This window comes from Brachionichthys hirsutus, chromosome 3 (assembly GCF_040956055.1).
Source record: "Brachionichthys hirsutus isolate HB-005 chromosome 3, CSIRO-AGI_Bhir_v1, whole genome shotgun sequence".
Classification (NCBI taxonomy): domain Eukaryota; kingdom Metazoa; phylum Chordata; class Actinopteri; order Lophiiformes; family Brachionichthyidae; genus Brachionichthys; species Brachionichthys hirsutus.
Genome location: NC_090899.1, coordinates 4,698,473 through 4,721,838, shown reverse-complemented (window position 1 = coordinate 4,721,838; position 23,366 = coordinate 4,698,473). Strand labels below are relative to the sequence as shown.

The 23,366-nt window shown below is 45.5% G+C and overlaps 3 protein-coding genes and 2 non-coding genes across 5 annotated transcripts; all 5 read left to right on the top strand.

Moving 5' to 3' along the window:
* Window positions 1-525: 525 nt before the first annotated feature.
* On the top strand, window positions 526-13,086 carry ncapd2 (non-SMC condensin I complex, subunit D2). The gene is made up of 31 exons (XM_068759520.1): window positions 526-643; window positions 723-798; window positions 870-928; window positions 1,023-1,198; window positions 1,311-1,453; window positions 2,440-2,567; window positions 2,745-2,868; window positions 2,996-3,143; window positions 3,725-3,922; window positions 4,004-4,138; window positions 4,220-4,307; window positions 5,005-5,182; window positions 5,305-5,423; window positions 5,608-5,808; window positions 5,894-6,068; window positions 6,164-6,248; window positions 6,376-6,512; window positions 7,348-7,480; window positions 7,600-7,675; window positions 7,766-7,972; window positions 8,054-8,205; window positions 8,521-8,632; window positions 8,719-8,842; window positions 9,093-9,248; window positions 10,759-10,936; window positions 11,045-11,139; window positions 11,236-11,316; window positions 11,787-11,970; window positions 12,051-12,192; window positions 12,279-12,392; window positions 13,004-13,086. The coding sequence occupies exons 1-31, from the start codon at window positions 526-528 to the stop codon at window positions 13,084-13,086; spliced, it is 4,125 nt and encodes a 1,374-aa protein (XP_068615621.1).
* On the top strand, window positions 1,639-1,973 carry LOC137917860 (small nucleolar RNA U85). Its single transcript, XR_011106674.1, has one exon. It is a non-coding gene; the product is annotated as a small nucleolar RNA U85 (small nucleolar RNA).
* LOC137917864 (small nucleolar RNA U85) lies at window positions 4,373-4,701 on the top strand. The gene has a single exon (XR_011106678.1). It is a non-coding gene; the product is annotated as a small nucleolar RNA U85 (small nucleolar RNA).
* A 2,161-nt stretch (window positions 13,087-15,247) lies between the features above and the next one.
* nppcl (natriuretic peptide C-like) lies at window positions 15,248-15,843 on the top strand. The gene is made up of 2 exons (XM_068760383.1): window positions 15,248-15,364; window positions 15,550-15,843. The coding sequence occupies exons 1-2, from the start codon at window positions 15,269-15,271 to the stop codon at window positions 15,841-15,843; spliced, it is 390 nt and encodes a 129-aa protein (XP_068616484.1). The 5' UTR covers window positions 15,248-15,268.
* Window positions 15,844-18,160: 2,317 nt separating this feature from the next.
* Window positions 18,161-22,596, top strand: gapdh (glyceraldehyde-3-phosphate dehydrogenase). The gene is made up of 12 exons (XM_068758025.1): window positions 18,161-18,186; window positions 18,556-18,600; window positions 19,822-19,921; window positions 20,432-20,538; window positions 20,640-20,730; window positions 20,813-20,928; window positions 21,138-21,219; window positions 21,315-21,466; window positions 21,575-21,653; window positions 21,911-21,994; window positions 22,075-22,172; window positions 22,262-22,596. Exons 2-12 carry the CDS (start codon window positions 18,578-18,580, stop codon window positions 22,329-22,331), a joined length of 1,002 nt encoding a protein of 333 aa, XP_068614126.1. The 5' UTR covers window positions 18,161-18,186; window positions 18,556-18,577; the 3' UTR covers window positions 22,332-22,596.
* The last annotated feature ends 770 nt before the right edge of the window (window positions 22,597-23,366 follow it).

Here is a 23,366-nt window from a genome sequence, read left to right as displayed (position 1 = left end):
AAGAGGAGTTTTGAGGGGATTGAACTATTACTACCTTTTTCCATTAGGCGGCAGTGTTGCGTAATGCATAAGGCTACGTTCAAACAAAGGCGCGTTAATATGACGTCACATCTCCGCTTATTTGGCGCCATCTTCGAACAGATTTGAAAGAGGATTCAAAGTGCGTACAGGCGTTGAACCGAGCAGTCCACGCTCTTGACTTCAGAGATCGAAACGTTGGCTAACGAGGCTTCGCACGCCATAGGTGAGATTTGTTTTTCATTTGTAGTCGGGAGCTGATGCCGTGTCTGGTAAATAAATACGGTATAACAATTTAAACCACACATTAGCACTCGCCGAACTTGTTAACCTGCTAACGTCGCCGGCTTTTGGTTTAGCTAATTCGTAACAACGAAGCTACGTATTGATCAAATATCTTAATTTCGTTGCAAAGCACGCACAGTTAGACAAAGCACCGTTTCCAAATTAACGTAGCGGTGCCGAATTCACAATGCTAATTATGGGCTAACCCTCTCCGACGCAGGGATGTCGTGGGACTTCTTCGTGCCCGTGTGCGTGGGAGACCTGGTGAAGACCGGCGGCATTAACCAGTACGTCGTCCACGACGTCGTGGCCCCCAAACAGCTGGCGGCCCATCTCGGCAGTAAGAGGAGAGCGTGCTGGAGGTCTGGATGCTTTTAGCTTGTGTTTCTGTTGCTAAATGTTGGGTCTCGCTCACGCAGAGTTTAAGGCCGCATTGAGGAGTCAGGGGCCTTCGTGTGTGCTGGAGCAGTTTGACACCGGCTACAGCGTGCTGCAGTAAGTATTGATCAGCTGCAGCTTGAGGAAGTTACTGTTATTAATAACACAAAGCTGTTTACTCCTTAAAGGCATTATAACTCAGCGGAGCTTGCTGTGAAAGAGGATACGTTGGAGCTACTAATACAAGGTTTGATCTTTTTATATTTGTTTTAAATAGACATACATGCATCCTTTATGTGCTTGGATAGTCACGTGTTCGCCGTCTTTCTTCTTCCTTTCAGTGGTTATTGGGCTGTCCTCTTCCTTGCCAGCATTTCTCGTCACCGTGTCCGTCTCGGCCGCAGAGCGCAAGGAGAAGCTCAATGCAGTGAAAATGGGCGTCTATTTGCTGTGTAAACTCGCAGAGCTTCTCGAGAGCGAGTCCTATAGACAGAGTATCATCACGGCGCCTGGGAAGGTATGATTATAAGGCTTCAAAATACCTTTGAATAATACGTGGGTATCTTTGTTTGCAAGCATGCGGTGTTTTTTTTAAACTGGTAACCTTTTCTATCGCTTTTGTTGTGCAGGGTGGTAAAAAGGGCAAAGGTAGCGGAGAGATGTTGCAGTGGGACTCTGAGAGGGAGAGGGTGTTACAGGCCCTCATCCAGCTCCTCCAGTTGGATATCCGTTCTCTCTGGAACCTGTCGTTGGTGGAGGAGGAGTTCATCAGGTACTCGGCTACGTGTGGATCTCTAGCAAGCTTTGCTCTCGTAACTTCAAAAGCGTGAGGTATTTCTCGTGTTGGTTCTAGAAGCTTTTGACGCTTCAGCGCTTTAGGCTTAACGTTTTTGTGAAAATTGCACGGCGCCCCCAAACGTGAACACATTTGATTCTTTGTTCATGTTCAGTCAGTTTGCCCGGTGATGAGACCAAGGCGAATACGAGCTGACTGGATGAGAGTTGGGTTCTCCTTTGCCGTGATCGGCAGGTAATCTTGGTAGCGTGGGGGAGGATTCCTGCTCTGCTGTAAGGGCCTGCCTACAGTGATTTGACTCGTCCCCAAATTATTCCCTGAAAGTAACTGGAATATTTGTGGTGATGAAGCATACAGTGTGCGCCTGAGTGGTTGTGTGTGTGTGTGTGTGTGTGTGTGTGTGTGTGTGTGTGTGATTGTATTCGGCATTGTAGTTCACCCAACTCTCTTTCTGCTTCAGTCAGCCGTGAGTTGCTTCTTTGGTAATCTGAGGGCAACTTCAGGAACTCGTTGTCCCTTAAAAATGATCTCAAGATTTCACGTTGAAGTAGATAAAGTTGTAATTTTTGAACTTCATGAAATGACATTCCGGTAAGTTGATTTCTAGATTTTGGGGGTATCAGTTATTTCTTACTGTAGGGCACAGGTGACCAGTCTGGTTTTTCGTGCAGTCAGAATCCATTTCAAGTTTTATTAGCTTCAGAATAAAACATCGAGGTTACTTTTATACCTGTGGGTAGAATTTCTTTTGCAGAAAGGTTGATAGCGTTTGACATCCATTTCAGAAACGCATAATAAACCAAAGAGGCACTTAATTGCGCATCAGGGCAATAAAATGTGTTCCACCATACAACAATGTAGAAGCACATTTACATGAGCAGAAAATAAAGATCAAGATAATTTAAAACTAAAACATGAATTTAAAACATGAGCACAATTAATTATGTCTCGTTCTTTTTTAGCTGTGTGACCTGCTGTTGCTATAAACTGCTTGAGAACCCAACCATCAGTCATGTCAAGAGTAAGCCCACCAGAGATTCTGTCATCCATCTACTGGGGGTGCTAATCAAGAAATACAATCACCTCCTAGGTCAGTCTGTCATATCAAGAAACTGGACAAGATTTCATAGCGTGTTCGTGTCAAGAATGTAATGTGTGTGTGTGTGTAAAGAGCAAATAATACCATGATGCAACCTGTTCAGCATAAAAATCTAATTTAGGCTTGTTATGATGGTTTGGTTTTAATGCACACCCTCGACTCTTACAGGCGCCAGTGTAAAGGTGATCCAGTTGCTGCAACACTTTGAGCAGTTGTCTTCCGTGTTTGCTCAGGCAGTATCTGTGTGGAGCACAGACTACGGAGCCAGGGCTATCACTGGAGAAGTAGTAAGGTCTGCAGGCACAACCAATGCCGCATGTTATGTTTCATGTGAGCATTTCTTTGACTATTGTAGAAATGTGATGGAAGGGACCTTCATACCTCGTTTTTTCTCTTCCCCCCCCCCCCCATTCCTCCAGGGAAATTGGTCAGAAGTCGAGTGAAGAACTTTCCAGAGAAGGTTCAGGAGTCAAAGCTTTTGCATCCTTCCTTTCAGAACTCGGTGCTCTCATTCCCGAATTGATGATTCCCAACATTAGTGTGCTCATCACACACCTGGAAGGAGAGGTACTAAATACATGAACATGTTCATTCTGTTTTTTAAAGAAGTTTTGATCCGAGAATGCGACAGAGTTTCTCTAGTTCACGGGAATAAGTTTAAAAGGCGCACGTTCTTTGATTTGTCGTGAAAGTCCATTATACACACTCGCGTTTTTCTGCTTTTTCCCTGTGATGGGGTGAAATCAAATGCAACCTTAGTGTGGAGAGTTGGTTTCTTCTTGCCTTTACTGGCAGGTAGTCTTGGCTGTGCAAGGAGGGCTTCTTGTTCTGCTGTAAGGGCCAGCCTGAGCCCACAGTGACCCGGCTCAACCCAAATTATTCCCCTGAAGTCACAATACAGTAATTGCTGGACGAAGTTGACGAGCTGGCTGTGTTGTGTGTCTTTGTGTGTGGGGGAAGGAGTTTAATCAGTTCTCTTTAGCAATGAATTGCCTCCTATTGTAATCTGAGGGTGAAGTTCAGTAACTGTGACTTACGTTTTTTTTGTGTTTGCTAAATGTATAAATCCTTATTTAAAAAGTTCTGAGTTTTAATTTTATTTATTTAAACAGTGCAAAGTATGAGATTATATGCAGACTTCTTTCCAGAGCCACACAATGCGAGTCGCTGTGTGCGAGGTGCTTGGAGAGATCTTGGTGCGGGTCCTGTGTGGCGACGGGCTTGATGAATCTGGTAAAGCCGACCGCGACCGCTTCTTTGACACTCTGCAGGAGCATCTGCACGACACGCATTCCCACGTCAGGGCACGTGTCTTGCAGGTCTTCACGCGCATCGTCAACAGCCAAGTATGTTTTCAGACTCCCAACGCATCTTTAAAGTGACAAGTATGGTTACTCTGAGTTTTTTAAAAAAGTGTATGTGTTTAGGCACTGCCGCTGTGTCGGTACAGCGAGGTGATGGAGCTCGCCGTGGGACGGCTGATGGACAAATCTATAAATGCAGTGAAGAACGCCATCCAGCTGTTGGCGGCCTTCATCGCACACAACCCTTACAGCTGCAAAGTAAATGATTCAGCGCGCTTTGGACCCGCGATTGTAGACGTTCTTAGGATTTTCACAATGTCATGGTTGCTTGTCTTTCAGCTGAGCAGTGCGGATCTGAGGAAGCCGTTGGAGAAAGAGACGGCTAAACTCGGAGAGATGAAAGAGAAGCTGGAGGGGAAAGCGCCAGGTGAGGATGACTCTTGTGTCGTCAAAGAGATGAAAACTTTGAGCGTTCGTGTTCGGTCACAGTTTGCCCAGTGATGAGACCAAGGCGAATACGAGCTGACTGAATGAGAGTCGGGTTCTCCTTTGCCGTGATCGGCGGGTAATCTTGGTAGCGCGGGGGAGGATTCCTGCTCTGCTGTAAGGGCCTGCCTACAGTGATCTGACTCGTCCCCAAATTATTCCCTAAAAGTAACTGTGGAATAATAGTGGCGATGAGGCATACAGTGTGTGTGTGCGTGTGTGCGTGCGTGCGTGCGTGCGCGCATGCACATGTTTGTTTATTCGGCATGGTAGTTCACCCAACTCTCTTTCTACTTCAGTCAGCTGTGAGTTTCTTCTTTGGTAATCTGAGGGCAACTTCGGGAACTCGCTGTCCCTTTTAAAAACGATCTCAGAATTCACAACTTCAGAAAGACCCAGCAGCAATTTGTTGCATTTTGTGAAGTGCCAGATGTTCCTTTTTCAAATTGCTTCAGTGGTCCTTTTATTCTCGGATGAATGCAGGATTTTTGCATACACTTTATTTCTCTTTGTGAGAAAGGGAAAAAAAACAACAACCATTGAATCAGTTATTTCTACCTGCACAAATGGTTGGTGGGAGGATTTGACATGAACTTTAACGTGTTCGCCCTGCTCTTCTCCTCTTCTCTCTCCATCAGTGGCGGTGATTAAAGCATCTGAGCTGTGGGCTGCCATGACGCCTGAGCTGCTCACCACTGTCGGGACGGCGCTGGAGCCCGCAAGTGAAACGGAAAAGGAAGAGGATGTTGATGTGGAGGAAGGTGACAGAGCAACTGCAGTGAAGATTGCTCAGTACCTCCGCGTCAACAAATACAGGTGATGCTGATCGGCCTTCGGTGTTGCCGTGAGGAAACATTTGTCTGAAATCACAATCTGATGTATATTTTCTCTGCCACACTGTCAATTAGCCAATAATGTGAGGTTCCTCATCTCTGTAGGAATGCTGTGCGTCTTTGTGTAAGAGCCCACGCCTGCTTCCCTGAATCTGAGATATTTGCGTCTCTGTCCACGGTCACTCCTGACACCTTGATGAACACAATGGCTCTGATTTTCAAAGGTAAGCCTAGAATTTCTAGAGATACTCATCAAAAATCAGTTAATTTAAGACGTCCGAGAGCGTAACGGTCACAAGAATAGAGTGTAATGGCATTACTATGCTGCAGACGGCAATAGAAGTGTGGTTTAGTTCATGTGCAGTAGGTTCTTAATCCTTTTGTTTAGCTGCTCTTATTTTTTTTCAGGTTCTGACGAGGACGACTCTGAGGTCAGCCAGAACTTACCACCGACCCCGCAGAAGGAGGCGGAGAAGGACGGGGATGAATCTGAGCTGAAGAAGCAGGAGATGCTCGTGCAATACCTGAGAGACACCGAAACCTTTTCCTTACAGGTGGAAAGGGCGATCTGTATCATCAACTCTATGCTGTACTGGAAAACTACTTCAGGTTGGAGGCCGTATTCCCCGGAGAGCAGCCTGGTCCACCACCTTTTAATGCTCCAACTCTTCACAGCTGTAGTCTTTGTTTGCAGTGGTTCAGGAAGCCGTACAGTTTTGTGTGACGGTGTGCGAGTTCAGCATCGCCAACTCTGTCAGCGGGGTCAGGAAGATGCTGCCGCTGGTGTGGGCCGCCGATGGGGCCGTTAAAGATGCTGTGGTTCAGGCTTATCGACGACTGTATCTGAACCCCGAGGGAGACACCGTCAGGTCTCTAATGCTGCATTATGTGTTAATAATTACTGGTCGGCCATACGTGTGTGATTCAAGCAAACCTAAACGCATAACGCTTCTCTTCTCCTTAGAATGAAAGCGCAGACTCTTGTGGACAGTTTATCCGAGCTGATGGTTGATGCGTCTCTGGGAACAATCCAGTGTCTGGAGGAAATAGTGAGCAGCTGTTATTACTCCAGTGAATAGTTTGTGTGTAAACGGATTATTGAGGGCCTGTTTGTGGTAATGGCCTAACTCTTGCCCTAATGCCCTTGTTGAACCTATTGATGGTTTTTTTGCACAGGTGCAGGAGTTCTTTGGCTCCAGCAGTAATCTCCAGTCGACTGTCGTGCAGGTCTTGTGGGAGAGGTTCACCGGCAAACGTGAGACTTCTGTCTTGCATAGGCGAGCTGCGGTCTTGCTGCTGGGCATGGCTGCACGGTAACACTTTTATTTTTCTATTACTGTAACACTAATGTTAGCTGGTCTTCACTGTTAAATGGGCCGATTATGTGGGGGGGTCCGTCTGATTCCTGCTCGTGTGCAGGCTTTATGAACGGTCAGCCGTTTTACCTCAAGTGATGCGCTGCAGCTTGTTTGATTCCCAAGTATGCGACATCCAAATAAGCTTTTAGCTTTTCGCATGACTTGTTTACGATGTGATTAAAATGTCTGGGATTCTTCATCTGTTGGAAAATATATATTATACTTGTATATATACTTCACTGTTTTAGTTTGACAAAACAGCTTTTCAAAGCATTACGTAAGATGCTCTCGGGCTCTTCCTTTTGTTTTATGGTCCTGCTGCATCTACTTGACATTCAGCAGGTCCCCTCAGTCAGCGCACAGACTCAGGAACGGCTCCTCTTCATTACAATCAAAGTCACGACCGCGGAGCTTGGCGCTCTGCCAGCACGGTTTACTGAATGTACACGTTTTTAAGTTCCTCCCCGAGTGTACCCCAAAGAATGCAGCTGTAGGGACGAATGAGCACAGACTCTATCTGCAGTCCGCCCACACTGCTGCCTCCCCTCGTCCAGACGGCGGCATTCATAAGCTATTAAATCTTATGAGCTTCTCCGAACCCCCCCCCCCCCCCCCCCCCCACTCGCATTAGTGCTTGGCTCCTGGGCTGCATCCGAGACTGATTAGGGCCAGTGCACAGCAGGTGGGCCGATGCACGGCTGAGATGTGGTGGCTTCACTTGATCGTTGCGATGCGAATATAAAGTTCGTACTTGATGCCTATTTTGTATTTCTGTGCATGAACCTTACAGGGCAGAGAGGGAGGTGGTCCTCAGTAATATTGACACGCTTTGTTCGGGGGCTCTGGGAGAAAAAGCGACTGAAGATTTTCTTCTGGCGAGAGACACGGTCATCACCATCTGCAGCGTCACCGACCATGTCAGGGTAGGAAGCCAATTGTTGCCTTTTTGAAAATGTGAATTTCAGTCCCTTGAAAATGAGTTCTGTGTTGCAATAAATATTAAGCTTGATAACAGAGGCCTCGTACATCTTAACATCACCAGCAATCTAAAGGCACGCCATTCAGACTGCCCCAGGACCATCAGCTCTTCACCTGCCTCACGCAAGCCATCGCTGACGGTAAATGCAAACAAAATAACGAATCGACGGCAGCCTCGTCCCGCCTGCCGTTGACTGTTTGCTCACGTCTTCTGTTGGCGTTTGCTCCAGGCGTGGCGATGGAAAGCCCCTACTGGCAGAGCTTCATGGAGCAGGCCGTCCGTCTCGTCTACTTCCTGGCGGAATCGCCCGACCAGCTGTGCTCCCGGCTCCTCCAGCGCAGCGCTCGCCTCTTGCTGGATCGGATTGCAGAAGGCGGCGAAATCGACAGGGATGCCGGCCAAACGCAAGAAGGATCTCAGGAGTCGGAGGAGCACGGTGAACAAGGTGAGCCCGGCGGGGTGTCGTGTTCTCGGTGCTCTCTCAGCATATTATTAATCCTGTGTGTGTCTCTTGCAGTGAACAGTGTGTGTCTGGCCCAGATGCTGGCGCTGTGTGGCTGCGTGGCGTTCTGGCAGGTGTCTCACCTGGAGCGCAGCGTGAGCACCGAGCTGCGGAGGAGGAGAGGAGAAACGGAGGAAAGGGAGGAGGAGAAGGGCCCATCCAACAAAGCTAAGGTGAAGGGGTTTGGCGCCTGTACTGCTGCGTTAATAGTACTCTTGAAATGAAGTACCGGCAGTACTTTAAAGTGGGACGTGTGTGGATAAAAGTGATGTCATCATGCTTGACGTTCTGAGCCTGTTTCCAAAAGTTGTTATGACACATGATGATGTCATACACCTTTCAGCGAATGCTTGCGTTCAGAGAACAAAGGTTTCTCCTTGATCTCTATATTTTTGTCGTCTTTGCTCTTGTTTTAATTTTAATAGAACATGTTGCAGAGAGAAGTGACCCTTTGGTTGAGCTGTTATGTTTACGTCCAACAGCAAGCGGCTACTGAGAGCGCCATGGAGGACGATCTGGGGTTGGTTGGTGCCTCCGCTGAAGATACAGAAGCTGAACTTATCAGAAAGATCTGCGAGACTGAATTACTGGCTGGTGATTTGTTTGGGTTGCATTAAACAGCCGCACTTCACCTGATTTTCATTCGGTTAACGTCTCCTCCCTGCCGTCTGCCTGTTCAGAGGAAAACCTGCTGTGTGCATTCCTTCCGCTGCTGGTGAGAGTCTGCAGCTCCCCGGGACGCTACTCCCACCCCCAGCTCACCACTGCTGCCTGCCTGGCGCTCTCTCAGTACATGATGATCAGGTAGACTCACTGCTGGTGTAGCCTCTCATCCTGTGTGTGCGCAAGCTTGCTAAGATGATGTGGATCTTATTAGGAAGCTGTTGTGTTGGTAATGTTCTATTTGACAAAACTTTGATTTGTTAAATCAACAACTTTTTCTAAAATGGTTGAACAAAACCTTCATGAAGGCATCCTTCACTTCCTCTCCTTGGACTGCAGTAAAAATAATTGGATTACACCTTTTTTATTCTTTTTTTATTCGTTGTTTCAGTCCGTCCGTGTGTGAAGAAAACATCCGTCTCATGTTTACGGTGCTGGAACGCTCGACGCTCCCTGTGGTCAGGGCTAATGCCATAATCGCCTTGGGAGACCTCATCGTTCGTTTTCCAAACATCCTGGAACCCTGGACACAGAATCTCTACGCCAGGTAAATGTGCTGACTTTCAATCAAGTCAGCCTGGGAATGTAAGACACAGAATTTGTCGCAGTGGCACCTCATCGTCGTTATCTGTAGGCTGGTTTTCTTATGAGGTTCGGCCCCCACCTGGCTGCTGAGCTGGGAGTGTGTACCAGTTACTGTAAAGGACACCCCCCCCCCTTCATCCATATCTCGGCTACTGAAGTGTTACGGCTGCAGCGTTGCTCCACTGAGCCACATGATGGGAAAGAGTTTTCTTCTCCCATCACAACTTTTAATGGTAGGAAGGGACAAGCGTTGAGATCCTCAGCATGAAGCCGAGCGCTGATTCCGGCCTGGTATTCGGACTGCTGCAGGCGCTGTGGCCAGTAGAACACGCAACGCCCACTGGTGAACTGGGTGGAGTCCTGGACCAGCTCCAGATGAGGTCAATTTTAGACAAGGGACAGCTTAATGAGCAGCTTGTTACAGGCTGCGACCTGAACAAATGACGTGTGTGTGTGTGTGTGTGGTAATTACACAGACCACTTGGGTGAGCTGAAGGGAACCGGTTTTACACGGGTGGGTATGCTTTAATTAAAGAAAAACACTTCGTGGTTGTTTCCATGGTTCCTGTTTCCCCCACAGCAAACTTAAAAGTTGAAGTTGCTCTGTTTGATGTATGTTTTTAATTTAATGGTTGATAATGCTCACAATGAGGTGTTTCAGATATATAAAGCATGCCGTTATAGTTTCTTTTTTTTAATGTGGCATTACCCTTGTAGTGTTTTCCAGCTGATAAGCATGCTATAGCACTTCCTAATAGTCTCCCACGCACCCGTACCGCCACTGCTCTCAAAGCTGCTGCCCTGGAAACTCCTGATAAGAGCAGTAAGGATTAATTGCCATGTTCATTACTGTAAGCTTCAGCTGTGGCTTGTGGAGGTGTTAGATATTCTCTGCATGGAGTCCTGCTCTGTTTAAACCCTGTTTAATGGGTTTCTTTTGTCCTGTGGACGTGGGTGAATGTAGCTCTGAATTAGCGCTGGGATGGTATCTGATTGGCCCGTCAGGGGCTGCCCTGTGACATTGTGTTCAGTCACAGTCGCTTGGTTTCCTTAAAATTCTGTTGGGCTGGTGGAAAATAAAGGCAGACAAACTGGTCAGTAATTATAGGAAGCGTTTGATTCCTGTAATGGCCAATAAGGCATTTCTATTGATCATTGAGGGCATTAATAATTTTCATGCCACTTTTTCTTCAAATGTAAGTAAAGGCTGATAAATATTTTTTATCGATGCCTCTTGTATGAATCATCGTCGTATGAACCTGCCACAGTTCCCTGAATAATTAACGCAAATGATTTTATTAATCCGTTAACTTTCTTACATCCTTCCGGGTTCAAATCTTTATGATTTTAGAACGGCACTGTTCTGTGTGCAGCAATAATAAGTAGCTCTCAGTCCCTCAAAGCCGATATAATGGAACTCCTCCTTGCCGAAGAGAAGGCCGCTGATCATTTCCTGCCGTCTTGTCCTCCAGGCTCAGTGATGAGGTTCCCTCAGTGAGGCAGACGGCTGTCACAGTTCTTACTCAGCTGGTGCTTAAGGACGTGCTCAAGGTCAAGGGTCAAGTCAGCGAGGTGGCTGTGCTGCTAATTGACCCGGAGCCTCACATTACCAGCCTGGCCCTGAACTTCTTCAACGAGCTGTCCACCAAGGTGCGCACACACACACACACACACACACACACACACGTCCATCAATAACCTTTAATGGCATCTCAATAATTGGGACGTTTCATTCGTCGTCTTGGTGTCTCCCACCAGGACAACGCCATCTACAACCTGCTGCCAGACATCATCAGCCGCTTGTCTGACCCGGAGAGAGGAATGACCTCCGAGGACTTCAATACCATCATGAAGTGAGTTCCGGTTCTCTGCCCGCTGCCTTGGTCGTTGATAATGAGGTCGTCCCAGCAGCCCATGGGCGAACGGTGATGTCTGTGTGTGTTTTCCAGGCAGTTATTCTCATACATCACCAAAGAGAGGCAAACTGAGTCTCTGGTGGAGAAACTGTGTCAGCGCTTTAGAACTGCCAAGTGAGTCTATCCCCGACCGCTTTCCTCATCTTCACCACTTTGACCTGCTTCTTTAAGTGTTTGTTCTTGGCCCTTTCTGAGTCAGCCCTGGTGGTTATTTCATTTCTAAACTAACTGGTGTGTGATGAGGGTACGGTAATTAGTAGGCGTTACACGTGTATTGATTGAGAGAGTTTACGGCACGGATCACCTGCCAAACTTACTGTTGAAAGACAATTGGCCTGGCCAGGCTTCAGCCTGCCTCTGACTCATCCGTACTCAAAAGGATGACATTTTATATTACACAATAGAAAATTAATTTAAGGTACAAGAGTTTCCTGGGAAATGAGATTTGGTCTAGATGCCAGGGCAAAGCCGTATTCATGAGTAATGAGCTTTTATATAAACCTAGAATTTCTATGCATGTCACATGGCCTCTAATCAAGTTTAGGCCCTAATCCCCGTGTCTCTCTTCCTCCTCCGTCGCTCAGGACGGAGCGTCAGTGGTGCGACTTGGCCATGTCTTTGTCTCTGCTGTCCATGTGTGAGCGTGGGTTCAAGAGGCTGCAGGAATGCTGGGAATGTTACAGCGATAAGCTAACAGAGGTTGGGGTCTACCAGCCTCTGGTTTCCATCAGCACCAAGCTCCGCCGTGGGGCCAAACCCCAGTTCAAGGTGCTACGCCCAACGCGTTGTTTAAAACCGGGTCCTCGTTGACATCTTGGACGTCGGATGGTGACTTGCTCGCTCCCCAGGCCCAGGTCGGCGAGTTTGAAAAGCGGCTGACGGCGGTTCACACACGGGGGCTGGAGAACGTGGAAAGCCCAGAGACGGGCGAGGAAACGACGGTCAAACAGACGCCCGTGCCGACCAGGGGCCGTTCCAGAGCAAAGAGAGGTCCGTTAGATCTTACTAAGGGTCCGGTTCAAAGCTGCACACAGAACTATTTTTTAGATTTGACCTTTTCTTCATTTATATTACAGGTCAAGCAAAGACTCCTGGATCTCTCTCTGATGACTGTTTTGTGACGCCTCAGAAATCTCGCTGCTCCAAGAAACCTGTGATCACTTTCAGTAGCGATGAAGAGGAAGATGAAGGTCAGCGCAGCCGTCTTAATAAATATTCACTATGAGTGGATGAATGATGAATATATTTATTAAATGGAATGTTAGAGTACGACTCTGCCTTTCAAATAATAGCTCTTTCTATTTAATAATGATCAGATAATTAGAATTAAAAATATATATATATTAAATATGTTATTTTTTTCATAAGCTTTAAAACATCGACCCTTTTCTCTCTGACTCGGCCTAAATCATTTTCTCTGCTTCTTGCTTCAGTGGTATTTTTCTTTGCTTTAGCTGAGCTCAGGTCCGTACTTTAAACTCCAGAGTGTTTGGTGCACCGTGCTGGACCAGAACATCTAATATTTGGGACAGTTACTCTTCAGCTGTGCGTTAAAGCAGAACTGATCCCAAAATCTCAGGATAGATTTAATAGAAAACAACATTTAAGCTACAAGTCAGTCAGTCTGTTTTATGTTAACAGAATTGGACAATTATGTGAATTTTTTAATTAATGTTGGAGGCAAAGATTTTCCTTCGGTCATAATCTAATGAGAATTGTGGCATTTTCTTCTGTGTTTTCGAGGACCAGAGCACCTTGGCCTGTCCTGGTTCTTCACTGTATCTTTATTTTTGTTCTTTAGAAGCTGTCATGGCGGAGAGCGAGACGCCGAAAGTGACGACTCCCATCGCCCGCACATCCCGAAGAGCACGTCTCAGAAACTAATGTCGTCCGTAGTTTCCTAACTTCTGTTTCCTCGTCTTAATCCTTCATCTGAATTGATGCCTTGCATTTGTTTGTACACTTTTTTCTTTTAATTTTTTTTTAAGCTATTGGTACTTGGCACCAAACTAAAAGTGTTCTGTTGACATAGAATCAAGATAAATAAACCTGATTCTAGGTTAAGTCTGCTGCTGCCCGTCTCAGCCATTCCAACAGACCTGTGGACGGGTTGTCTGTCCCCTGGTTATTTCTACCATCAGTAGCAGCGGGTTTGAATGTCTGCTTTGCGTTCTGTGTTTGGACAGTGGTGTGTAATGAGTTGTCACAGCTTGTCCAGGCATTTACCCCACATGCCTCTCCATGTCCTTCTCACTTGTTCCATTTTCCATCACTTGTCCTTTTCCTCCTCACCACTGAACCACGGCTGCCTGATGTTTATTTACAATTATGCCGTGTTTTTTCTGTCTCGTTCTGTTTGACGTGTGTCGTGTTGCATACTTTGCCGCCTCCATTCTCCTGTAATCAATCTTTTATTGTCAGTCTCCTTCTGCGCTCTGCCTCCCTCCTACCTACTATTCCTGGTTTACAGCGTTCCTCTCTTTATTGACATCTCATGCACAGTAGTTTAGCAATGAGGGGGAGGGAGGAGGGGGGGTTAATCTCTCCGTTTTGCCCACTCCATCTCCCACGCGTTGTCCTCCGAAAAGATGAGAGGGGTACGTTCCTGTGTGATTATATAAAGACACTTTGCCAACAACAGGCTAATGGAATTATTGCAGCCGTACTTGTGTTTTATATGTGGGCAAATTTAACTTAAATGTGTTAAATGCCCAAACGTGAGTAAATTTGCATGTTTATTTTGTCCTAGCTCGGTATGAAAACATAATATTCACTGATTGCATGCCCATCTCCTGACGTGCGTTCCTAATTACTGGCCTTTATTTGCTTGAAATAATCAAAGGCTGCTGAACTTTAAGGTCTGTGCCCGACTCGCGTCCCTTGCTGGTGTTGTAATTTGGCAGCAGGGGGTGCAGGGAGCAGATGCTACAGACTGACTGTAACTTACCCAGCAGAGGAGGGGAGGCCGGTGCATGCTGGGAAAGACCGTGGAGGCTGGGAGCATTTGAACCAAATCGGAAATGTATAATTCAGGTTGAGTCATGACGTATAAAGTGAATATTCACAGCGAGAGTAATTCATAACTCAAGTGATGAGGCGATGGCCGACTCGCCCCCTGACCTTGTCTGCAGTGCACTGGCATCAGCATGGCTTATAGTGCAGTCACCTTGGCAATGACCGGTACTTTCTCCAACTATGACATCACTCCAAAGAAAAATGGAGGTGGGGGGGTCGTCTCCATAAAATAAAACCTCTGCAGCATCCCAGCTGATGCCCTAACATTCAGCTCCTGCCAAGAGGACAGACGCAGGAGGAAGCAAATTATTCTTTTCATCCCATCTCGTAACGCGGAGTGGGAGGAGTCAGGAGGGTGAGATAGTGATGCTCCCCGCAGGTACCGACAAGTGAGACGTCGCCGACGGAGACGAGATGGAGAAGAGTCTGTGAAAGCAGAGGAACCCAAAGCTCAGAAGAAACAGGTGAGCATGCTTAAATGATATTTAGGTAGTTGTGTGGAACTAAAGCGTTTAGACAGTAATAAAAAAAAAACATTTAACCAACAAATTTAAAATGTGTAGAAAATTTTATTCCACATTTTGTACTGCAAAGAGGCAACTGATTTAGTAAATGAAAATGAAACCACGTTTTTTAAAAGCTTGTTCTTTTTTAGCATGTCGTTGTAAGATGGTGAATATGAACCTAAGTATGCAGTAGAAACTTGACGAAGTACTTGCAGTGTATCATGTTAATGTATGACATGCCGCTTTTGGGAACATCAATATTCGTAATTCCAGCTAAATTCCCGACATCTGCTTATCTCCTTCCTTTTTTTATGGTCCCAGTTAAATTTATGTGTTGACAAATGTTCTCTTTTTTTTTTTTTTTTAGATGTGGATGCTAAGCGATTAAATTTCCTTCATGTCATAAAGATAGCATAAATCCCTCTCTATTGCAATTGAAAGCCATCATTTTAAAATGAGCCTATATTTTCAGTGTGTTTGCATCAGTAATTTTTCTGTCTTCGCCTGTGTATTTTCAGTTCTTCCTGCCTGTCGTGACCGCTGCCATGCTGTGTCCTGCGCTGCTCTGTGCCACTCTGCTCCTCCTGGCACCCCTGGAGATCACAGAGGCTCGGGCTCTGCACTCCTCTGATGCTGTGCAGGTACAGGGGAGGAAGGAGGCGGGAGGAGGGGAGGAATAGGAGATTGAGAAAAGTGGTTTGAGGAGGATTCCAAGTGGATGAAAGATGTGGAAGGAGGGGAGGGGCAGGGTAATGAAATGTATCACTGATTGAATTATTTTACCTTCTACTCAACCTGACAGTTAAATTTAATGCCCCCCCTGTAGTTTCTGGAGCATTTTCTGGAACGCTACAATGACCTTTTGACCCTGGACGACCTGGAAAACCTGCTGAACAGCCAGATGGAAGAGCAGTCCACCTCCTCGGAGGTCAAAGGGACAGACGACTCAAAGTGGGCTGACTCGCAAATGCAGGCGGAGACCCCCTGGCTGCGTCTGTTAAAGGGGGCTCTGGCCAATCAGAAGCGAGCAGAACCGGATCGGTCACGGAGGGGATGGAACAGAGGATGCTTTGGCCTAAAACTGGATCGGATCGGGTCCATGAGTGGACTGGGCTGTTAGTGGAGAGAAAATAAAGACTGATGACGACATTCTTAGAGCAGCATAAAGAAAAAGAAAAAACATGCAGTGTGATGTAAACGTAAAGCACTGCTAATGTGGTTTCATCCAGAGTAGGTACCGTAGATCACCAGCCTCATGTTGTAGCTGTTTAATCCCCGTGTAAACTGAATGTTGAATCCTGCGAGTTATGTTTACATCAAATGTTCATCTTCAGTTGTTGGATTTCAAGATTCATCTTGCTGTGTAGATCGAGTGTTGGCGTTTTGGTAATTTGTGGCCGGTGGGTTGTGGAAAAATAGGCTGTAACAAATGTGGATATCCAAAAATAGTGGCACCTGTTATTCATGCTGTTTTTATGGTTCTTTATCATTTGCATGAATGAATAAATTTGACACTTGCTGTTTTGTATGTTTTTTTTATTTTAGTTTATTTGCTTTGCCCACAGAAATGAGGCTAAGATTCAAGATCCGCTTCAATCCTGCTCTACTGAATACACGTCACCTCAATTTGTTGTTTAAAACGAGCAGATGCGTCTGGAACATTTATTTTCAACTATCCATAGGTGCTGGAGGAAGCTGCATTTCTTCCCACATTTTTCCTGCCTATAGATGGCAAATCCTAATTAAAGCGTGTTTGGGGGAACAGAAACCTGTTTCATTTCATTCTGGCATTACATCCATACTAACAGGGCAAAAATATACTTTGAAAGGAACTGGCAATATATCTATTTTTGTTCATGTTGCAGATAATCTTATATAAGCTGTAGTTACGAAGCAAATAAAAATCACAAACTTGGACAGCAGCAGATTTATTTCTCATTTAAAAGTCTATTAGGCTTTTAATCCTAACATGATCCTTTATCAACGGGGATCGTTCGATTGAGCAGATTCATCATCTGATCTTGTTATGGGAAAACTCAGGCGCAGCTGCCGAATGAACTGGTGATTGTCAGCGTCTGTCTGTGTCTAGTTATATTAGGATCTATGCTGCGTGCCCATTTAACAGTTTTGGCAGGACTAAAGTGAGACCCCCGATTTTGTACTTGTAATACTCTGTAAATTGCTTGATTCTTTCTCGTATGGTCTAAGTTGACTTTGGACTGTCATAAATGCAACACGAGATGGCAGTCTCAATCCATCGCATGTTTAGTTGCTCTTTATCACACAGCTGCCCTCCAGACTATGCTCTCAAAGTTAGTGCAGGACACAAGTTGTATAAATCTAGTGAAAAGCCATCTTTACACGTTGGATTTACTTGTGCACAGATCACCAAACTGCTTCTTAGATCTTGTCACTGCACTTTTTCTCATGACCAGTTATTACTGAGTGGAATCTGGTTGTTAAATCGCAGCAAGAACGTGTAATGTTTGTAAAGTGCATTTACAGCTCTGTGAGAACAAAATGAACAAGGTGTTGGCTACCCGGCTAACGTCTAATCTTAGCCCGACCTTTACTTCCTCTGTTTGACCTTAAGCTGCAGCAAAGGCGGAGCCAAGGACTGGCATGCACTTGGGGGTTGTTGTAGTTCAGCTCTGCCAGGACCAGTGGACCGTTGCCATAAATCACACCAAGTCTGTCTGGTTTTGGAGCAGAGCTACCGTCTGACAGCATCATCTGCCGAGGTGGAAAATACAAATGACCAAATGTCATCTTCAGAGAAATTCTATATTTTATGTATTGTGCCAGCACGGATAAGGTTTCATTTTCCAGTCAGGGCTGCCCATTTATGAGGCCCCGAATGCTGCCACAACAAGATCCATCCTTCTGGTTTAAAATGACATCATCCCTCACAATTACTGTGATTGAACATCTTCTGTTATCGGATGGTGTGCTTTCCCTTCATCTGCAAAAACCGCTACCAGACAAAAGACTGGGCATAAACTCAAACGCAGCAAATGAAAGTGAAGGCAGCTGCAAAGCAGCGATGCAGAATTGTAATTCAACTATTAGTTCTATGATTGTCATTATTAGCAAACAAGAACTTGACCAGGAACATATAGTCAGACTGAAAACGCCGCCTCTGCACATGTGCAAAGATCATACGGTCATTCCGAGTAATCGAAACTCCCGATGTGTGCTGAAGAGATGAGGAGGAGGAGTAGACTAAGCTACAAAGAGCGTGTAATTACGGGGTCATGGTCTTTGGAGAGAAAGGTCACAGACAGATAGAAGCTTGAATAGCAGGCCGATGACCTTGACCCAAGGGGGCGGGGCAATGAGAGGCGCTCTGTGAGGAGGCGGAGCTGCAAAACTGCCTCAGTCATAAAAACAACCTGCTCGTCTTTGCTCTTTCCACTCACACCCGGAGTCGCAAGAAAGACTGAACCCCCCCCCCCCACAAACGGTAAATACCTTCCTTGGGGGTCACTTCTGTTAGGATCAGGGTCAGGAACCAGCAAGACTTCAAGCAAATGTAGTCAGAAGGTTCAAATCAACTCGCTTTACTTTAGACATTTGAAATGGAATTGTACTTTGTTCTAAAGTTGCTTCCAGTAGTTTTCTTACGGTGTTATTTTGTGCTTTACCCTTATGCATGTATTTGTGCTAAAACGTTGATAAGCGGCGTTTACAGATAACTTATCAGTGGAAAGCATTCCCTTGTTTAATTTTGACACGGCATCATAAATGTAGGCCATTGCAAATGTTAGGACATTAATATTTAACAGGATTTGTTAGTCCTCTCATTGACTTTTCTCTTCCTCCCTCCTTCCAGAGGACGAGAACGACCAGAGAAAATGGTGAAAGTCGGTATCAATGGGTAAGAAACCCTTTCATCTGCTTACAAATGCTCATTCGTTACAAAACTGATATAAAACCTTGCAGATTTCAAAACTGTGGTTTTGATACAGGACAGTTTAAACCCGAAGCTAAAGGTATCTCAAAGCTGTTTGAATCTTCAAACCCACAGCATTTATAGCCATAGAGGAATAGATCAACATCGACTCAGACTGACTTCTGAACCTTATCCTCTTTAGGATAACGCAGTCTCGTTGTGATTATTACCGTAATGAATGAATGAATTTTATTTCAATGAGACGGAGACAAAGGCGTCAATGACAATATTTCAAAGGCTTTGTAACCCTGATGTAATGAAAGGGGGTAGATTGAAGCGAATGCTTATTTGGAACCGCCCCCTTTTCTTACAACAACATCCCAAAAATATTTTTCCCTTCTCTTCAGGACTGTCAGTAGAAATAAATTTTTATAGCAATCAAATTCTTTAGGAAATTACTCAATATATACATACATACATACATATATACTTACACACAAACATGTACATATTGTCTTTGAATATTAAAATTAATATTTCCCGGTCACAAGGAAAATGTAGGCCTCCGTACACCAACCTGACAGCCCCCCCCCGTCCCTGAACTTTGTCCCTCAGATAGCGCTGTGGGTTTTGACATGGCGGTCATTCAACAGGGGATTGTTTTCTGCTGTCTGTTTCAAAGAGGACCTGCGTAACTTAAATGTTACTAAACACTTATGACACATTCCCTATCTGGTCCGTGGACCTGCTCTTTATCTCTGCCCCTCGTCCTCCTCCCCCAGTGTCTGAGGACACAGGGGACCCATGCCAGGATTTTGGACGAGCGGTTAAAGAGTAACTTAACCACTTGATCAAATGGTGCACTCCCCCAGAGAAAGGGGTGTGAGATCACACACCTCCCTCTGCCCCCTCCTTCTAAACCTTGCCCTTCCATCAGTTGTGGTTTCAGATCTCCTGGAGGATTATAAATCCCATACAAAAAGGGTAAAAGCTACAGTAGTAACACAGGACATGTTTATATTGAAGTGAATATCAGGAGCCCAATTTTACGCGTTAATATTATTTATTATTTCTAAATATTCAGAGCTTCACTGCATTCTTGTGAGAGATGAGCGTGACCCAGTTTCCTCTGGCTTGTGTTGGAGTTGCATTGGATCGTACCGCCATCGAGAGGCCAAAATAAGGAATTGCACCGTTCTCTTTCAGATTTGGCCGAATCGGTCGTCTGGTGACCCGTGCTGCTTTTACCTCAAAGAAGGTGGAGATCGTGGCTATCAATGACCCTTTCATCGACCTGGAGTACATGGTAAATCAGTAGGCTTGTCCCGTCAGGGGTCGCCACAGCAAATCAACCTTCTCCACTTCACCGTCCTTTGCATCGTCCTCCCCACTCCCCAGCACCAGCAACTCTCATGTCCTCCCTCACTACGTCCATGTATCTTCTCCTGGGTCACCCTCTAGCCCTGTTCCCTGGCAGTTCCATCCTCAGCATCCTTCTACTGATATAGTCCCTGTCTCTCCTCTGGACATGTCCAAACCATCGAAGTCTGTCCTCTCTGACCTTATCTCCAAAACGTCTAACCTTCACTGTCCCTCTTATTGTATCATTTCTAATCCTGTCCAACCTGACCACTCCCAAGGAGAACCTCAGCATCTTCATCTCCTCCACTTCTAGCTCCGCCTCCTGTCTTTCCCTCGGAGGATGTGATTTGGGTTTATAATCCACTCCAGCCGTCAGCTGTAGACTTGTAGCAAGGTTCATAATTAGGCGAGGACTGGCTTAGAAGTCATCTTTTCTTTGACATTTTCTCTTTAGGTTTACATGTTCAAGTATGACTCCACTCACGGCCGTTACAAAGGTGAAGTCAAGGTTGTAGGTGACAAGCTGGTCATCGATGGACATAAAATCTCTGTTTTCCATGAGTGAGTTCATTTACCATAGCACAAATTTCTGTTAAATGTCAAATTTGCAAATTGAAGAGCTGAGCATGTCTGACATTTCTTTCTTCTCTGCCGGCTTTTAGGAGGGACCCTGCGAACATTAAATGGGGCGATGCTGGAGCCCAGTATGTGGTTGAGTCCACTGGTGTGTTCACCACCATCGAGAAGGCCTCTGTACGTATCCTCCACAGTTATAGCAAGTGATGTTTAATCGGACAAGAAAGGTGACATTAAACCACGTCAAAATGCACCGCAGGCCCACTTGAAGGGCGGTGCCAAACGAGTCATCATCTCTGCACCCAGTGCCGATGCTCCCATGTTCGTGATGGGTGTCAACAACGAGAAATACAGCAACTCCCTCTCGGTTGTCAGGTACAAATCACAAAAAATTTATTTTAGTGTATTTGTATTCAAGTGTGTAAAAAAAACAACAACCTCAAACTCAGTTTTTAAGTTTAAAAATTTACAGGAAAATGAAAATTTAAAGAGTTTAGTTGAAATCCTTTGCATGATTTATCAAGTGTTTTCTAAACATCAGCTTTTTAATTTTTTTTTATTTAACTTGCCTTTCATCTCCATAGCAACGCTTCCTGTACAACCAACTGTCTGGCTCCCCTCGCGAAAGTAATCAATGACAACTTTGGCATCGTCGAGGGCCTGATGGTGAGGAGTAAATCTTACTGTCAGGGAACATTACGAAGCTGGAGGGGGGGGGGGGTATCAGCTTCAGTCATCATCCTGCCTTCTTTGTCAATCAGAGCACGGTCCACGCCATCACCGCCACCCAGAAAACTGTGGACGGTCCCTCCGGCAAGCTGTGGAGAGACGGCCGCGGTGCCGGCCAGAACATCATCCCTGCGTCTACTGGTGCTGCCAAAGCCGTCGGCAAGGTCATCCCCGCCCTCAATGGGTCGGTGCAAAAAAACCAAATGACTTCTATTATAACACAGACAGTTGTTTCACAAACTTCAGGGACTTTAATCTGTGACATTAACCGACTGGATGATGCATTTCACAGCAAGCTGACCGGTATGGCCTTCCGTGTCCCGACCCCCAACGTCTCAGTGGTTGACCTGACGGTCCGTCTGGAGAAGCCTGTGAGTGAAGCAGACTAGAAGCGTTCATAAAAAGAAAGTCAAAATGATCTGCCAGACTGATAATATTTGATCTATTCTATTCTATATTCTGCAAATTTTGAAAAGGCCAAACCAACGAGTTTATTCTGTTAACTAAGACAACTCGGTGCTCGTTGATTGATTGTTGATTGTTAAGGGATTCTAAATGACACCATAAAGTTTATTAAAAGCCTTTTAACAAAACGTGATACTAAACTGCTTTTTTTATTTCTTACCAGGCCAATTATGAAGACATCAAGAAGGCTGTGAAGACTGCAGCTGATGGACCCATGAAAGGCATTCTGGGATACACAGACCATCATGTATGTTTTTCTTTTTAATCATCTGTGATCTTTAAAATGTTGTCCTGGTTCCCATTAATGTGGCCTCTGCTCTCCTCCAGGTTGTCTCCTCAGACTTCAATGGCGACAGTCACTCCTCCATCTTTGATGCTGGCGCTGGCATCGCCCTTAACGACCACTTTGTCAAACTGGTTTCATGGTACAACTTCATCATGCATTGCTTTCGTATTTGATTATTCATTTCCAATGATGCATACTGATTTTTTTTTTTGCGTTCGTGTTTTCTAGGTACGACAATGAGTTCGGATACAGCAACCGTGTCTGTGACCTGATGGCATACATGGCCTCTAAGGAGTAAAACAAATCAATCGAGCACTGAGCCACGCTGGACACGGTCTCCTGATAGCAGAGTTGTATGTTTACAATGAGACATTGTATTTATGACTCTGTGTCAAACTCCCAACGTAATGCCTGAGGAAAAGTCCCATGGAAACAAAACACTTAAATTGATGACCAACTATTATTATTTTTTGTATCTGTCAACTTCCCTGCTCTGTTCTTGTGAGATGGAGCGAAGGTGTGAAAGTCTGTGGTGGAATAAATTCTCCCGTTTGTGAGACTCACGTCTTGCTTTTCTCTGTTTTGTGAAGGCACATATAATAAATATCTGTTTCTGGGATGATGTTGGTGACTGGATGGATTGTTAGACGGGTCGATGGATTAGTCTGCTATCCACCAGGCATCCATCATGTAACGCCCTCCTGTGGGAATACAAACAGCCTTTAATGGTTTGGTCTCTTGCTCATCGGTGGAATGATGATGGACCGGTTCATTTGAAACTGTTTCTTGTCCCAGTAAATTATGTTTTTGGAATAGTTACACAACCTTATTTAAAAAACAAATGCCCCCTCCCTTTTATTCCTGCCCCATTATGCACCCATTACTTTTACTGAATACAGTGTTTCATTCATTGAGAAAAAAATTACTAGAAAGTGTGTAAATCCAGTTCCAACACTGGTCTTCAAAAAAGCACAGGAAATTAAAGTCGCGCTCTTCTCCGGTGTTTACGGTAGGCATGCCCTTCTCCAGTGTTTACAATAGCCGGCTCTTCTCCGGTGTTTACGGTAGCCAGCCCTTCTCCAGTGTTTACGATAGCCGGCTCTTCTCCGGTGTTTACGGTAGCCGGCTCTTCTCCGGTGTTTAGGGTAGCCGGCCCTTCTCCGGTGTTTACGGTAACCGCGCTCTTCCAATCCCGCAGCGCCTCGCTTCTTCTTCTTCTTCTGCCTTCGGTCGCATCTTGCTGGCTGAACTTCGGCGTTCATCGTTATTAATTCACGCTCTGCGTCTTTCTTGTCGCTTTAGCTCCGTTTATTCTGTGAAACCTTTTTACATC

Bases quoted from the DNA above. Each gene is read 5' to 3' on its own strand.
- ncapd2 (XM_068759520.1), top strand. From the start codon at position 526: ATGTCGTGGGACTTCTTCGTGCCCGTGTGCGTGGGAGACCTGGTGAAG. The intron at 5,424-5,607 runs GTAAGCCTAGAA...ATTTTTTTTCAG, and splicing joins AATGGCTCTGATTTTCAAAG to GTTCTGACGAGGACGACTCT. The intron at 11,317-11,786 runs GTGAGTCTATCC...TCCGTCGCTCAG, and splicing joins CAGCGCTTTAGAACTGCCAA to GACGGAGCGTCAGTGGTGCG.
- nppcl (XM_068760383.1), top strand. From the start codon at position 15,269: ATGCTGTGTCCTGCGCTGCTCTGTGCCACTCTGCTCCTCCTGGCACCC. The intron at 15,365-15,549 runs GTACAGGGGAGG...CCCCCCCTGTAG, and splicing joins ACTCCTCTGATGCTGTGCAG to TTTCTGGAGCATTTTCTGGA.
- gapdh (XM_068758025.1), top strand. From the start codon at position 18,578: ATGGTGAAAGTCGGTATCAATGG. The intron at 20,731-20,812 runs GTACGTATCCTC...AATGCACCGCAG, and splicing joins CCACCATCGAGAAGGCCTCT to GCCCACTTGAAGGGCGGTGC. The intron at 20,929-21,137 runs GTACAAATCACA...TCATCTCCATAG, and splicing joins AACTCCCTCTCGGTTGTCAG to CAACGCTTCCTGTACAACCA.